Below are 17,800 nucleotides of genomic sequence, written 5' to 3'. Positions count from 1 at the left end.
CAACCATTATGTTGAGCCAACATTTATTTCCTCATTTGTACAACTTTTTGCATCAGTAATTTTTTACAGTGTTGAGGAGCATGGGTTTATTCTCATTTTTAGGTTACATACCCTATTATCTTCAAAAAAGTGGAAAGTGGATGATACTCGTATCTTCACGACATGGCGGCAACAACACTACTGTGATACCTGAAACCACAACTTTTTGGGCAGCATTATGCAAATATTTCCACATAGTGACATAGATAAAGGGAGAATCAGATTGAAGCATTTTGCAGTCAGCCTCGCTCAGCCTTTTCTTTTAGATAAAAAATAAATAAAAAATCATTTTCTGGGAGACTTTAATCTTAGCTGTGTAACTTTGGAGATTTTATATATATGCATAAACAACTACATTACACAATAAAGAAAAAGGAAAACATGGAAACGCATCACATGTCCCCTTTCGTTTTAACCATTGTTTCCACAAGTAAATGATAACTGGTCTTAAATATCAAACATATAGCAAAAAATGCTTAAAATATTTTAACATTCTCACCAGTAATAACAAAAAGGGATTTCGTTTTTTCTAGAGTAGTCCTTCTCCGTTCAATGGTGCGCTTGATGAATTCACTACACAAAATGTATCTTGAGAATTGAAACGCACGGACTGCAAATGCATTACCAATCAAATAATACATAAAATTCCTTCTATAAGGGTTGTGTTTAACTAAATGCAATTCTTTTTTATAAATACCTGTTACAATAAGCACTTTTTTGCAAGTACACAGGAGAAAGTTTGAGGGCGCACACATAATATCTGAACGAGTGCAGACCAGTGATCACTGTTTGGAAGAACAAGCCTGCTGCAAGATGAGAGATTTTTGCTGGCGCCCTCTCGTATTACAATGCCATGTCGTAAAAGCTGCAATCCATTTCTTGCCTATGAAGTGCTTATATGGCCTCCGTTAACAGTATACAGATAACACCCATTTCAGTGGAGAAACATGTCAATCAGTTTTTTAGCATCAGTATAATTATCTAAACTATCGCACTGTAATCGATGAATAAACAGTTTCTTCTTGGCTGGTTTTCCCTGAAGATCTTTTTGAGGTTGTAGGCTTTTTGGAAAGACTCAAGGCTGCATAATTTAAGGCATCTGTTTCCTCAGTCTGCAGAAGGAAAAAAGATCAAATAACATAACTGGACTTTCACCTTTAGCATTAAATTAAAGCCACAACAGTACTTCAACAGTAGTGTAATGCATGCTGCTTTTAATAAAAATACCAGCACTACAAGTTTACATTTTGAGTAAAGTGCAGTATATTTATTATATATACCACTATTCAAAAGTTTGGTATTTTTATTTTTCATTTTTAGAAGTTATTAATTTTATCCAGCAAGGAAACATCAAGGACATCAGGACAGTAAAGAAATGTACAATCTTGCATAAATAAATAAATAAAATGTTTCTCTTTTGAACTCAAATGATTTCTGAATGATCATTTAACATTGTAGACTGTATGCTGAAAATGTGTTTTTTGCAATCAAAGGAATAAATTACATTTTAAAACATAGAAAACAATTATTCATTATTATCAAAATTTTAATTTAATTACATTTTAAATGGTTAAAATATTTGTTATATATTTCATGTTTTTACTGTATTTTTGATCAAATAACTGTAGCCTTGGTGAACCTAAGAGACTTCTTTTAAAAACATTACAAATCTTACTGTACCGTCATGTATGAAAGAATAGGTTATTTGTTGATTAATTTGAAGAAGACAAAATGTGAATTAAATAGTTTTGTGAAAATGCTTTGTGAAAACAACATTTGAACTCATTTTCTTTCTCTATAATTTACAGGGCAAATACAATATAAAAGGATTACCTGATTCCTTTGATTTCTGGGTTGTTTTGAAGTCTCTTTTGATAGTAATAACAAAATAATAAAACATTAATTACACTGATCTGAATTAATTAATTTATTTATTTAAATGTTCAATGTTAGAACCTAAATTAATTTTGTTATAAACATATTGTAATATATTTACCTTTTTTGTGCATCTTGTGAATCAATTTCACCAGAAATATGTTCACAATAACGGCTATTAGACTGATTATGAACAGGGTTAAAACAACTGGATTCCTGAAAGTGAAAGCTGAAGAAGTTGAAATGATAACATAGATCAACATAGAGTTCATGTCCAAACATAAATATAAAGAAAGATTTGATCAATTTGTCGACTGAAGATAGTGTAGTACCATATGTTCTTTATCAAAACCATATCTGTACCTTCAATAATCAGCTTAGTTCCATTTCCCAAGTGTATCTTCCCACACGTGGCAACAGCACAGTAATAAACTCCAGCATCAGTTGGTGTGAGTTCAGTCTGAGAGAGACTGTAGACACAGCTCTGGGTAGAAGAGGCACTCTCTGATCTCTCCATGCACTGATCACTGCTGTTATCGTGGGTGTAAATGATTCCTGGATCAGAATGTCCTGATGAATGTCTGAACCAGTAGACGCTGTATTCTCCTGCACAGATCTGACCGATGACTGAACACTGCAGAGTCACTGAATCTCCTGAATGAAGTCTGTCAGATACAGGCTGCTGGAGAACCGTGGTCCTTATCATTTCATCACCATCTGAAAGAAATGTAACATTCTGTAAATACATTACACGCATACAACACACGCATATGTGCAGTCAGATTGTGGGTGAAGCTGGGATATTGTCATAAACTCACCTTTACGTAGAAGAATCGTGCCTTCTCCAAATTTAATTATGTTCAAGAAACTCACACCACAATAGTAGGTTGCAAAATCATATTCTTCCAAGTGTTTGATGGTCAAATTAATAGAGTCAGTTTCTGATCTGATAAAGTATCGGTTTGGATTGTCAAAGCCATCTTCATATGTAACACTTTCAGAGCCATGTTCTGAATACGCTATGAGAAGTGGTTTCTTTCCAACAGAATGTTTATACCATAAAACAGTATTTATAAAGTCGTCTGAATGAGAGCAGGGTATAATCACAACACTTCCAAGTTCAGCAAATATCAAAGAATCCTGGTGAATAAAATGATCATATTCCCATGTTCCATCTGAGAACAACAACAACAAAAAAAAAAGACAAAATGGTAACAAACAGAATTATGAAATAAAATGTTCAGTTAAAACACAAGTTTAAACATACTTGCAAATGTGAGGAGAAAAAGGGTTGACAAAACTCTGAACTTCATTGTTTAGCACCTGTTCTTAATCTGAAAGAGAAATAAACACAAAAGTATAGAGAAGTCTCAAACATGCAAATGTGTTTAAATGTATGAAATGAAATATTTTTAAATCACTAAAAATGGAAACATACTCACACTGTTAACATCCAAACCCAAGTATGTTACTAAGATAAAATAAATAAATAAATAGAATAACCCTTATTTACCTAATTTTGTTAATAAAAGAACACAATATAGCCTAAGAATATTGAAAAATGTATATATTCCGGTATTATTAATTTAGTAAAGTCCCTGAATGTTTAAAGAGATTACTTACAGTATTATGATAAAGATGCTAAATTGATTTAGTCCTGTAATAATGATTGATGCGCACAGAAGTAAAACAGATCCAGTATATTCAGCTCAGATGACTGTCATAAAATACAATTTAAATATGTGAGAACTAAAGGGTCCTGGTTATGTGGATGAAAGTGTCAATTTGGTAGTATGTCTCATTTAAGGCTGCTTCCTCTTCTATATAGGGCAATGTTCAAAGATCAAACACTGACATGCTGATGTTTGACTGGTTGTTTTAGAAAAAGGGGCTGAACGAAATTTCCTTTACAGATGTGGATATTCACTAGCAGAGCTGGTGACCAAACACTTTCTACAGGTGCATCTCAATAAATTAAAATTTTATAAAAAAAAGTTCATTTATTTCAGTAACTGTACTTCAATTTTGAAACTTGTGTATTAAACAAATTCAATGCACACAGACTGAAGTAGTTTTAGTCTTTGGTTCTTTTAATTGTGATGATTTTGGCTCACATTTTAACAAAAACCTATTAATCTAAAAAAATGTACAATACTCCATAAGACCAAAAAAAGTTTTATTTAATTGCTGGCCTTCTGGAAAGTATGTTAATTTATTGCACATGTACTTAATACTTGGTAGGGGCTTCTTTTGCCTTAATTACTGCCTCAATTCGTTGTGGCATGGAGGTGATCAGTTTGTGGCACTGCTGAGGTGGTATGGAAGCCCAGGTTTCTTTGACAGTGGCCTTCAGCTCATCTGCATTTTTTGGTCTCTTATTACTTATTTTCCTCTTCACTATACCCCATAGATTCTCTTTGGGGTTAAGGTCTGGTGAGTTTGCTGGCCAGTCAAGCACACCAACACCATGGTCATTTAACCAACTTTTGGTGCTTTTGTCAGTGTGGGCAGGTGCTAAATCCTGCTGGAAAATGAATTCTTTGGCAATGAATGTTTGTGGCTTACCCTCCTTGTGAAGGGTGTTAATGATTGTCTTCTGGACAGCTGAAGACCACTGTCTTCCCCATGATTGTTTAGCCTAGTGAACCAAACTGAGAGACCATTTTGAATGCTCAGGAAACCTTTGCAGGTGTTTTGAGTTGATTAGCTGATTGGCATGTCATCATATTCTAATTGAATATTCCAATTTAACAAGTAACTGAATGGAAGTGTTTTAACATGAGATATCAGTTTCAAAATCATTCTAATGATACACTGACAAGTACAAAATCCTGCAAAAAAAGGCTGATTACTTTACGCCAGCCACAAATGCAAGCATTCAGTGATCCACTGTAATTATGACAGTGATTTATTTATGACAATGAATTCCACTCACTTAAATGTAGGGGGCACCAAAGTCACACAAACACACAAAACTGCATATAGTTGCCATTATTAATTAGTATATTTAAATGGGTTAGTTCACCGAAAAATGAAAATTATGTCCTTAATGACTAACCCTCATGTCGTTCCAAACCTGTAAAAGCTCCGTTCATCTTCGGAACACAGTTTAAGATATTTTAGATTTAGTCCGAGAGCTCTCTGTCCCTCCATTGAAACTGTATGTACGGTCTACTGTCCATGTCCAGAAAGATAATAAAAACATCATCAAAGTAGTCCATGTGACATCAGAGGATCAGTTAGACTTTTTTGAAGCATCGAAAATACATTCTGGTCCAAAAATAGCAAAAACTACGACCTTATTCAGCATTGTTTTCTCTTCGGGGTTTGTTGTGAGCATTCAGAACACTGCAGTGTAGTGATATCCGGTTTGCGAACGAATCACTCGGATCTTCCTGAAACAGTTCACCAAATCGAACTGAATCGATTGAAACGGTTCGCGTCTCCAATACGCATTAATCCACAAATGACTTAAGCTGTTCACTTTTTTAATGTGGCTAACACTCCCTCTGAGTTCAAACAAACCAATATCCGGAGTAAGTCATTTACTAAAACAGTACACTGACTGAACTTATGTGAAGAGAGAACTGAAGATGAACACTAAGCCTAGCCAGATAACGAACGAACGATTGACTCAAAATGTATTTTCGATGCTTCAAAAAATTCTAACTGACCCTCTGATGTCACATGGACTACTTTCTGGACATGGACAGTATACCGTATATACATTTTCAATGGAGGGACAGAAAGCTCTCGGACTAAATCTAAATTATCTTAATCTGTGTTCCGAAGATGAACGCAGGTCTTATGGTTTTGGAAACAACATGAGGGTGAGTCATTAATGACATAATTTTCATTTTTGGTTGAACTACCCCTTTAAGTTGATTTTATATTTGTGCTGCCATTTTCATGGCTCCCTCTTAATAAACACTTAGACCAGTGGAGATAGCATTACAGTAACATATGACACAAGTAATAGAATAAACTTTTACGAAACAGTCTTTAATAATAGCCCCAAGACAACCACAACTAAGGGTGCACAGGAGGCCAAACAAGGCATGACATACAACAGCAGATGATGGCAAAAACTTTAAAAAACAATCCTTAAATACACAACTCAGTCGGGGAAAACGAGACACACCTGGAATAATAGAACACAATCAGGGAACAGGAAGACCAAATATGGGCATAGGAAAACACCAGGGGAAACTAGATCAAAAGGTACATGGGACACAAGGCAAACAAAACAAAACACACAGAACAGTAATTGGGCTTGACAAAAGCATAAACAATTAAACAAATAAAATAATGAAATAATGTTTGGGGTTTTTTTTTTTTTTTTGGCATTTATTTATTCATTTTTGCATTATGCCTGTCCAAAAAAAAGTATATATATATATATATATATATATATATATATATATATATATATATATATATATATATTACACACAAAATTTGGGACACTGTACAAATTGTGAATAAAAACAGAATGTAATGATGTGGAAGTTTCAAATTTCAATATTTTATTCAGAATACAACATAGATGACATATCATGTGTTTAAACTGAGAAAATGTATAATTTTTTATTCCTTTCTGATATAGCTCCACTATTTTTCCATGCAGCTTTGGGGGAATTGATGATCCTCTGCCCATCTTGACTTCTGAGAGATACTGCCACTCTGACAGGCTCTTTTTATTCCCAATCATGTTGCCAGTTGACCTAATTAGTTGCTAATTGTTCCTCCAGCTGTTCCTTATATGTGCAGTACATTTAACATTTACGGCCTCTTATTGCAACCTGTCCCAACTTTTTTGCAATGTGTAGCTCTCATGAAATCCAAAATGAACCAATATTTGGCATGGCATTACAAAATGTCTCACTTTTAACATTTGATATGTTTCTATATTCTATTGTGAACAAAATATAAGTTTATGAGATTTGTAAATTATTCCATTCCTTTTTTACTCTCAATTTGTACAGTGTCCCAACTTTTTTGGAATCAGGTTTGTATATATATATATATAAACAAAAATGATTAAAAAACATTCCAATAAATGGGATAAAACAGCAATATAAGGATAAAAATATTACCATCATATTGTAGTCAGGAAGGGCCTGTAAAGAGAAATTAAGGAAGATAAAAATGCATTGTATAAGGAACACCTACAAACCCAGTGCCGGTTCAGTAGAGTGGGTGATGGTTTGCTGATTATGTAACTTTTTTTCTTGTACTGGTGTAAAATATCTTTTAAATTATTTAATAGATTTTGACTCCAATGTTAATTTTATTTTATTCAATTTTTCAAGTTGACTGTATTGTGCCAGTTTTTGAATGAGATTGAAATAAATAAATTCCCAAATGATCCCAAATGGTGTCAAATACTCAAAAAATCAAAACCTTTCAGATAGTTTCCAGTTGCCAGTGATTCCCAGTTAATTTTAATTGTATTTTTTATTATTTCCTTTGAATACCCAGACCAAAACAAAGAGATCCTCAACTCCAGGAAATAAACCACAATTTTTTACATAATTTACCCAAGAATGACCCTTATTCAGATCTTCAAAAAGATGATTAGAAAAAACACTCCATCAACATAAATGTGGTTCTCAAACCTTTATTATAATATACTCTTCAGCTGAGATAATTAGATGATTGTACACAATACAGGGTTGACACAATCACAAAAAGACATAAAATTATACCAAACTCAAACAGGAGAAACAATTAATTAATAGAACCGACCACTGATATGGAATCAACCTGAGCCTGGTGGAAGAGAAGGGCTAATATTTATAAAAGACTGTAGAAGTTCACCCTCAGAAGTAATTCTTCTCTTTTACATAGAAATGTATCCCTAGCCTAAACGGCGTTAAACTAGTTAATACTATGAGAATTACAAAAATCTATTTGATATGACTGAATTGGATAATGCTTATTTTATAGATAATCTGTGGTGAAAAAAAATATATAACTAAAAAGTATAACTAAAAGTCTCATTGTAACACATATAACTTATAAAAACAAGTACTGTAAGCTTGCCAAATCTTATGCAATGAAATTAAACACACACACTGGGTCTCCGTGTTTATGGGCATATTCCATAGATGTAATTGTTTTTAAATTTCAAACTTGTATTTTTTATTGTATTATAAATTTAAATTTTCTATCCCTCTCACACAAAACGTTCTTTTTTAAAAGCATTTATAAGCTGTTTTCCTCAATGAGAAAAAAAAAAAATCACCCACAAGGACAAGGATTTTAGATGTTTGTGGAGACATTTTGTCCCCATCATGCAAGGCACAGGTGTCCAATCCTGTTCCTGGAGGGCAGTTGTCCTGCAGAGATGTTAAAGCCATCATTACTCTCAATTAGATCATGATGAGGTCGTATAAATGACTCGTGTATCCTCTTGGTGTAAGTTATCAATATCCACGATCTGCCCAGGGAAAATACAAATATAGGAAATAAAATCTTAATTTTTTTATTATGCTACAAATCTGCTGTACAAGTTAAAAGTTAATTCAGTCACTTCAATCAATGTTAATTCTGGAAAATAAATAAATAAATCACTAACACTTACTGATTTTGATATCTTAATGTAATCCTAGCCTAAACCCATTTTTTACTTTGGTACTTTGTTTAATACTTCAACTACTTTGGAAGCTGAAGTAATTTTGTATTGCATAGTTAAAAATGAAAGTTTTATAATTTTTAAAAGTTTTATATTGTTTATATTTGTATTTTAATCACATACTGTTTATTTAATTTTGTTAGAAAGAAAAAGTAATTACCTGCTTCCATGGATTTCTGGGATGATTCAAGGCACCTTAATATAAACAAATCAACATTTATGATTAAAAATATGATGAAGTACAGTATGTGGCTCTGTGGAAAGATGAAGCTAAAAAGAAGTTGATACACAGTACAGACTAAGAAGCATACCTCTGATGTGGATCTTTTGAATCATTATCAGAAGCGTTACAATCACACTCATGGTCACAATGTTCAGTGTTGCCAGGACTAAAGTAATTGGATTCCAGATGAAATCTGAAATAGTCACATAGATGTGAGGTTTCATGTACTACAATAAATGCATAAAATACATAACATTCAACTTATGACCGAAGACATTGCGGTACTGAAAAATAATTTATAGAAAATCAAATAAAACCTTCAATAATCAGCTTAGTTCCATTTCCCAAGTGTATCTTCCCACATGTGGCAACAGCACAGTAATAAACTCCAGCATCAGTTGGTGTGAGTTCAGTCTGAGAGAGACTGTAGACACAGCTCTGGGTAGAAGAGGCGCTTTCTGATCTCTCCATGCATTGATCACTGCTGTTATCATGGGCGTAAATGATTCCTGGATCAGAATGTCCTGATGAATGTCTGAACCAGTAGACGCTGTATTCTCCTGCACACATCTGACCGATGACTGAACACTGCAGAGTCACTGAATCTCCTGAATGAAGTCTGTCAGATACAGGCTGCTGGAGAACCGTGGTCCTTATCATTTCATCACCATCTGAAAGAAATGTAACATTCTGTAAATACATTACACGCATACAACACACGCATATGTGCAGTCAGATTGTGGGTGAAGCTCGGATATTGTCATAAACTCACCTTTACGTAGAAGAATCGTGCCTTCTCCAAATTTAATTATGTTCAAGAAACTCACACCACAATAGTAGGTTGCAAAATCATATTCTTCCAAGTGTTTAATGGTCAAATTAATAGAGTCAGTTTCTGATCTGATAAAGTATCGGTTTGGATTGTCAAAGCCATTTTCATATGTAACACTTTTAGAGCCATGTTCTGAATACGCTATGAGAAGTGGTTTCTTTCCAACAGAATGTTTATACCATAAAACAGTATTTATATAGTCGTCTGAATGAGAGCAGGGTATAATCACAACACTTCCAAGTTCAGCTACTATCAAAGAATCCTGGTGAATAAAATGATCATATTCCCATGTTCCATCTGAGAACAAAAAAAAAAAAAAAGACAAAATGGTAACAAACAGAAATATGAAATAAAATGTTAATTTAAAACACAAGATTAAACATACTTGCAAATGTGAGGAGAAAAAAGGTAGACAAAACTCTAAACTTCATTTTGTCGCACCTGTTCTTAATCTAAAAGAGAAATAAACGTGTATAAAGAAGTCAGAAGCCAAAAATTATATAAATTGACAAAATTGCTAACAATTTAAACATACTGACCCTGTTAACATCCAAATCTCAGATTTAATTTTTTTTTTAAAACAACAACATCAAAAACACAGTTTTGCTATCATTAATTTGGTAAAATGTTTTAATGGATTACCTACAACCTTAATAGGAAGATGTTAATTTGATATTGCAGTCCTCTACAACGCTTGTGGCTCACAGAAGCAAAAACGGATCCAGTATAGATATTAATACGGTATATGTACTAAGCTCAGATTGGTATCATGAAATAAAATTAAAATATGTATTTAAAAGAAGAGCCCTGGTTAAGATGAATATGTCAATTTGGTAGTATGTCTCATTTAAGGCTGCTTCCTCTTTTATATAGGGCAATGTTCAAAGATCAAACACTGACACTTTGAAGTTTGACTGGTTGTTTTAAAAAAGGGGCAGAACAATTTTCTTAGAGTATCTTTACAGACCAGTTGTCAGTGTACGGTGTGTACCAGGAATGAGACTGAAGAATCAAGAGTGCGACTCAAACATGGAATACTTTAATAAACACAGGAACCAGGAGACAGTGATAACACAACTAAATATGATGGAGAACAGACTAAGGGAGAACTGAGGGCTTATAAGAATTAACCAAAAAAAAAGGGAACTAATGAGACAATTTATCAACACAGGTGGAAACTAATGAACTAATCAGGGAATACTGGAAAACTAGGTCACAGGAAAGCAGAACAAAAATACATTGAAAATACATTTGTTTAAACTAAAACAAAACATAAATGTGACACCAGTATGGTCTGTAATAATATTGTCAGCTTCCAATTAGATACATTTAGTGTGTTCAGTATGACTTACAGTATCATAGCTTAATTTAAGTTTTGTATGGTTTAGGTTTTGCATGATGCAGTTTTTATTAAATACTCTTATAATTATTTTAATAACATCTCAAAAGAAAGTATCAGCAATAGTCTGTTGGAGGCACACTGCCTTCCAGAGCTGACCTAGCCTTTGGAGGAAGATTCAAGGATTTGACACAAAACTGAATTTGGCTTCAATGCAGAGTGAGTATTTTACTTTATCAAACATAACAGTATCTTAAAACACACTGCAAATAACTGTGCAGGAGTGCCAGTAAAGTAAAACACCATTTTTGACTGGACATTAATCTCAAAATGGGTAGTAGAAGTGTGTGGCCTGTTACAGTGTGAACTGATTCACGTAAAGCCTGTAGGAACTCATGATAAATACAATTAACAGCAAAATGCTAATTTAGCACCTACAGTACAACACATCCAGAAATGTTCAAATTGGGATCAAACACATTGTAAAGCCAAACAGCAATTAATATAGACAAATTTATGAAAAGATATAAAACCATAAAATATTTACAATGTACCTAAAGTATACTTGCAATACTTGCACTTTAGCACAATAAAATATACTAAGTATATATTTAATCACACTTCAGCACTACTTCTGCGCAGTTTAAGCGCATTAAGTACACAATTAGTTGATCCAATTTAGCATTCTTTAAATATACAGTACCAGTTTAGTATACTAAAAGTGCAATTGCAACACATTGTATTTCAAATATTTATTTCAACAGAGGAAATTCATCACAAATATAACTTATTTTTTAATATTCACAAATATCTTTGTTTTGTCACTCAGGATATATAATTTTTCATAAACAAACATAATCATAAAAATTATGTATGTTAATTCCCCTTCATTCACTATGACTATTTATAGATTAATTATTGATAAATATTATAATATTTTGTATACATTTTAATATTCTGCTTTTCATGCAAATAAGTCCTGATGTATTTGCTTGTTTAACATTTGTTGATATCAATACCATCAGGTCTTTATGGATTAATTCCAGAAAAAAATATGGAGATAGTATTTACCATTTTGGTCACAAAGGGGGTTGGGAGTTCCCTCAGACACCTGTTCACCTTTCTCCCTCTCTCTCTCTCTCTCTCTCTCTCTCTCTCTCTCTCTCTCTCTCTCTCTCTCTCTCTTCCTCTAATTTTCATGAGTTGTTTGGCATACTTCAAGCTTATTATTGAGTCCAACAATTGATTACTTTAATTTGCAATTTTATTTAATTTTCCACTGCTAAGGGAAAAATATAGCTTCTTCATTCAAAATCATTCAAAATAATTTAGTTTGCACACTGATTAGAAACATGCACACTGAAGACATCTGCTGGTCAAATGCATGTTATTGCAAATGGAAAGGCTAAATACTCACTGCCAAATTTGTATAAAAGGGCAATCTACAATATCCATAAAACACATTTCTAAAACTTTGAATATGTAAAAGTTATTAATGTGATTATAATTATTTTATACATTATTGTTGTTTCAAATAAAGTTTGTGATCATACTAATCCAATACTTATTTCATTTATGTACTTTGTCGATTTATGTTTTCATAGCATAGTTTCTAGGTTTTCTTTTCTTCTTCACCTTTTTTTCACTTTTTTTCCCCACTTTATTCACTGTGTGACTTTTTGCTCAGAGGCATTCAGTTTATTTTGTGCCAGTTGCCTGAAGCTAAATGGCATAGAAGCATTTCACTGACGTCACATTTTCAGATATATGTAACAGAATAAATGTAGCATGTTCATAGTAATCATATCTCTAAATTAAATAACGTTTTTGTCAGTCTAAGACTTGGCCAGGTCCATTGTGTGTATCTGAGGGATGGTTGCAGACGGTATAAGTACACATGTTCTCTCCTCAAGTACATCAGCAGGCCTGACCCCAGTTGTAAGGTGTGAAGTGGGCTCTCAAGGTGTAAAAGTTGAGTCTGATAAGTATTATTGCAGTATTGGTTTAATAACTATTACAGTATATAAGACCTTGACCAACACTTTCGGTTTCACACGGCACTGTTTCTTTTCTGCTAGATTTAAAACTAAGGAATAAGTTGTGACAAAAATGTATACATGGAAGGGTTATTTTTGACTCCTATAATGGAGGGAAGTAATTTTTTTTAGTTAAAGAATGGTGCATATGTGGTTTGATTCAGAGGAAGGTGTGAAAACATGTCAGTGGGTCAGTCCTGTGGTTGGAAAATGATACAACTGTTATGTTTGCAAAACGTGCTTGCAAATATATGCACATAGGTGCAAACAAACACTCATGTTCTTATTTGTAACTTGTACAAATTGCGTGTGTGTGTGTGTGTGTGTGTGTGTGTGTGTGTGTATGTATATATATATATATATATATATATATATATATATATATATATATATATATATATATATATATATATATTTATTTATTTATTTATACACACACACACACACATAACAGGTGGTTTAGGTAAATATGCACTGCACATGTATTTTGGAAAACTATTTCTTGTCTAGATAAAATGTCTTTTATTCATCCAAATTAATATTTCTAATATTTCATTCTCACACATTATAGAATATGTTTACAATTCAGTGAAGAAGTTCAATGTTTCTCCGCTGATGTTCACCACAGCAGTTTTCAGGCAGTACTGAGCAGCTTCTTCCTGTTAGTCACTCTACAGGAAATGATGTCATACACTGTGGTCTCTGACTGGAGCTCTGTTTAGTATCTTCTCCTTATATGGACAAATGATGATTCTATTTAAGCATGACGTTGTGATTTTAGGTATTACTTGCTACAACAATCTTTATCAGTCATAGCCCACAGACCTCATCAGTCAAGGCAAGCAGTTTGGTACTTTATTGTCACTATTTTTTTATCACATTCTTTTTGTGATGTTGCTCGTGGATGTTTGTGGTGAACGTGGCTCAAATGGTCTCTTGATTTCATACCGAAAGATCAATCAGTTAGCAGAGACCTCTGATGTAGTAAAAGGGCTTTATCTCTAATCTCCTATGTCTTATACATTCATTATTTCTGGGGTTCCTGAAAAATAAATGGGCCTTTATATTTCTTAAATTAAAAAAAGAAAAAAATAGCATGATGTTATTTATTCTGTTGTATCACTAGTAACTTTCCCATCATTCAAATATGCATAATCCCTTTAAGTACACAAAACAAAGCACATAGGTCAGATGTGTTTCGAAAACAACATTCATTATGGCTGAGCATCAGTTGGCAAAATGAGCATGCTCGGCTGCCTGCCATTGGTCCCTTTTAAACTTGCTGAGGTTAACTTCCCAGAACAACAGGAAAAATGGTTTGCAACAATAAGCAATCTGACCACAACACTGAGCTTCCCTTCCAACTCTTTGATCAAACCCAACCTTTTCACTCAAGACCCATTTTCAAGACAGCTCTTGGTGATTGGTGTTATTTTCTTTTTGATCTGCCAGCAGCGCTACACAGAAGGTTGCTATTCAAAGTGACATCTAGGCTTTCTAAAAAAGGTTTTATTTAGTATTAATTTATTTATTTATGAAGGGACTATGTCCACATAAAATTGATGAAATATGTTAATCACATATCAGTAGTTACCAGAGAAATGCCTTAAATGAGGATAATTCAAAAAAATTAATGTGTCAGAACCAACATTAAAATTGGCATTACAGATATAACAGTAAATGTTCAACTAATATATGATTATCATTTAATTAGTTATTTAACATAAGCATAACCAGAAGAAAACAAAACAAAGCACTTTCAAAAAACGTTTCATTGCATTGTTCCTATTTTGTATGTATTTTGTGAATTCAGTGCAAAATTTCTAGGGGTATTAGTTCTACTACTTCCTTTGTTTATATATGTACTTATGAATGTACAGTATGTCTTTATGTAGGTGTTTATGTACACACACATAGATACACACACTTAGATTAATGTTAAAGTTGTTGTTCGTTGGCATAGGGAAGTGTGGCCTATATAAAGGCAAACCTCGTTGTGTTTCTCTCTTTCAGTCTCACCATCAAGGAGGGGCACGAAACCTGTCTGATGATTTATATGGCACAACCTCATTATCTTTAATCATGCCTGTAAGTAAACAGTTTTAAAACAGAGTTGTGTTTTTTAGATAGAGTAAGTGGTTTGCTTTTTACTATGTCAAACTGCTTGACTACAATAATGGACCACTGTAATGGATGTTTTGAAGTTTACTAACAGTTTCCTGAAAGTATGTTATTCTTATTACTATTTATAAATCTGGATATGTGTTCTCTCACTCTTCTTGCTCATGGCAGAAATTTTCATTTCAGCCTCTTCGTAGCCAGCTCTACAAAATGCTTCATTTTTTCATCCTAATGGTTAACATTTCAAAGTGTAAGTAACTATATTTTGTTACACTTCAGACTAAATTCATACTTGTTTTTGACTTTGCTAAATGATTGTTCTTAAAAGCAAGCAAAAACATGGTATCTCACCTGTTCCTATCTGCTGATTTCATTTAGGCAGCTTAGATAATGCAGACATTGTGGTCCAGAATCATCTGAAGATTGTTCAAGCTGGAGACAGTGTTAATTTCACCTGTATTTTTCCAGAAGAGCTAAAAAACAGTGCTGTTTGGGTCAAACAAAGAGCTGGAGAGAAGCCCCTTTCGATTGCTTCATCATATCAAGGTTTACCTGGTCAATATGAAAATGACTTTGACCAACAAAAGCGCTTTTTTTTTGTAAAAGATGATAGTAGTTTTAATTTGAGCATCATAAATACAGAAGAATCGGACACTGCAACATACTATTGCATTAAAAATCTTTTTACGTTTACTTTTGGAGATGGAACTGATCTTATTGTTAAAGGTAAGATGAGCAATCAAAAGCTTTATTACTTGTTCCATATTCTTTTTTAAATAACAACTGAATATTATTTATATTTTTTTTTTTAGATGCACAACTGAACATGCAGTCTGATCATCAGACACCTGCCACAGATCCAGTGCATCCAGAAGACTCTGCAGTGGCGCTGCAGTGCACCGTCCTCACTCAGAGCTGTGCAGGAGAACACAACGTCTACTGGTTCAGACGTGAATCTGGAGAATCTCCTCCAGGAATTATATTCACTCAGGAGCGCAGGAACGCTCAATGTGAGAGGAGATCTGATGTGAACTCTACTGCACACAAATGTATCTACAGCCTGCCCAAGAGGAACCTCAGTCTCTCTGATGCTGGGATTTACTACTGCGCTGTGGCCGCATGTGGAGAGATACTGTTTGGAGATGCAAGAAAACCGGACATGCCAGGTGTCCATTTAAGTTATAAAAAAAAAATCCTGTTGACTTACCCGGTGCTTATTTAAGTTTCAGTTAAAATAATTTCCTGAAATATCTGGGATTTATTTGTGAAAATATTTTTTGTTTATTTGCATTACTACAGACAAATGCTTCCAGACACACTGGAATACAGCCGCATTGATTATAGCAACTTTATCTGTGATCGTGATTATCATTATGGGTGCACAGTTGTACAAGTACCAGCAAAAAGGTAACATACCAATCTTAAGTTTTAATACAGTGTTTAATATCAGTGAATCTATAATATATGCAAATTCATATTTTTCCTTTAAGATGAGATGCATAACACTCAGCATGGTCAGTTGATGGTAAGATAAATGCTTTTTTCTTGATATTATGCAGTAACAAATGCAGTGCACAAATTTGATTACTGTTAACAATCAAAATATTACAACAAATTATATGTTCTCCATCAGACTGAATATTTCATAATTACTGTTCTATGTCAGGCTGACGAAGCAGATGTTTTGAATTATGCAGCTTTGAGCCTTCAACAAAAGCCCTCAACCGCAAGAAGACCCAGAGAAAGAATATTACAAGACAATACAATATATACACGTGAGATATAAATAAATATGCTAGCAATTGAAAAGTGTTCAAAGGTTTCTATTTCCACCGGATTTAAACGAGTATATGTGTGTATGTGTGTGTGTGTGTGTGTGTGTGTGTGTGTGTGTGTATATATATATATATATATATATATATATATATATATATATATATATATATATATTAGGGGTGACACCAAATACCAAATAGTCGACGATTCGATGTTTTGATTCGAGGATCCTGATTCGACTACCAATCCCACAGTCGAATATTCGTGGGCTGTTATGATTATGCCATTCTGACTGTGAGCGCTCAAATGTCTGATTTCACATATAACTTGCGGTTTTCTCCCAATTAGTTAATATGCAGTCAATTACGAAAAAGCCGTGAATAAGAATCTGAAAAAGAAATAAAGCTTCATATAAATATTTTAAAGTATATTCATTTCCAATAAATATATAAATGAATAAATAGCTAGTGACCGACAGAGGATTATCTTGGCGGCAAAGCAGAATATTAATAACTATGACTGGACTGTCACACCCATACCATTATAATGATAACACCATTATAATAAAACGCTGTGAATTTTTAGAGTTTAGGCGCTGTTTCTGCACATTGTTTTGTGAAGAACGCATCCACAAAAGGAGTTCGCATTCAGATCCCCGCAGATATTATCATTTGCCTTTGGGCTCTTTTTGCAGATAGCCTATAAGTCCTAATATTAACGTTATGTTGTATAAATAACTAAGCATTTTCTACATTAAATTATAAATTTAATCCCATTGATTAAAAACTTGCATTCAAATGCTCACTCTATTGGTCATCTTCAGCGCGTTCAGCTCAAAACAGAAATGCAAAAAATTAATACTGCCATATAGGCTAACTTTATAATGAGAGCACTATTTTAAAAATTGTGAATTGTTAGTGTT

At 33.4% G+C, this 17,800-nt stretch overlaps 2 protein-coding genes across 3 annotated transcripts; one reads left to right on the top strand and one right to left on the bottom strand.

Annotated features, from left to right (window-relative positions):
- Window positions 1-77: 77 nt before the first annotated feature.
- Window positions 78-10,426, bottom strand: LOC127961756 (uncharacterized). 2 transcript variants are annotated; one of them, XM_052561001.1, is made up of 7 exons: window positions 3,538-4,053; window positions 3,182-3,248; window positions 2,733-3,089; window positions 2,278-2,631; window positions 2,036-2,143; window positions 1,873-1,907; window positions 78-1,151 (listed from the first exon to the last, which is right to left on the bottom strand). In XM_052561001.1, exons 2-7 carry the CDS (start codon window positions 3,225-3,227, stop codon window positions 1,026-1,028), a joined length of 1,026 nt encoding a protein of 341 aa, XP_052416961.1. In that variant the 5' UTR covers window positions 3,228-3,248; window positions 3,538-4,053; the 3' UTR covers window positions 78-1,025. The 2 variants fall into 2 exon arrangements, with proteins under 2 accessions (XP_052416961.1, XP_052416962.1); XM_052561002.1 differs by lacking the exons at window positions 78-1,151; window positions 1,873-1,907; window positions 2,036-2,143; ... (2 more) ...; window positions 3,182-3,248; window positions 3,538-4,053 and adding exons at window positions 7,519-8,356; window positions 8,712-8,746; window positions 8,863-8,967; ... (2 more) ...; window positions 9,992-10,058; window positions 10,256-10,426.
- A 4,573-nt stretch (window positions 10,427-14,999) lies between these two features.
- LOC127961751 (uncharacterized) lies at window positions 15,000-16,953 on the top strand. Its single transcript, XM_052560993.1, has 7 exons — window positions 15,000-15,069; window positions 15,274-15,352; window positions 15,481-15,828; window positions 15,915-16,268; window positions 16,402-16,509; window positions 16,593-16,627; window positions 16,769-16,953. The coding sequence occupies exons 1-7, from the start codon at window positions 15,064-15,066 to the stop codon at window positions 16,886-16,888; spliced, it is 1,050 nt and encodes a 349-aa protein (XP_052416953.1). The 5' UTR covers window positions 15,000-15,063; the 3' UTR covers window positions 16,889-16,953.
- The last annotated feature ends 847 nt before the right edge of the window (window positions 16,954-17,800 follow it).

This window comes from Carassius gibelio, chromosome B7 (genome assembly GCF_023724105.1).
Source record: "Carassius gibelio isolate Cgi1373 ecotype wild population from Czech Republic chromosome B7, carGib1.2-hapl.c, whole genome shotgun sequence".
Lineage (NCBI taxonomy): Eukaryota > Metazoa > Chordata > Actinopteri > Cypriniformes > Cyprinidae > Carassius > Carassius gibelio.
The sequence above is the reverse complement of the archived record's forward strand: the minus strand, read 5'-3'. Positions and strand labels throughout refer to the sequence as shown.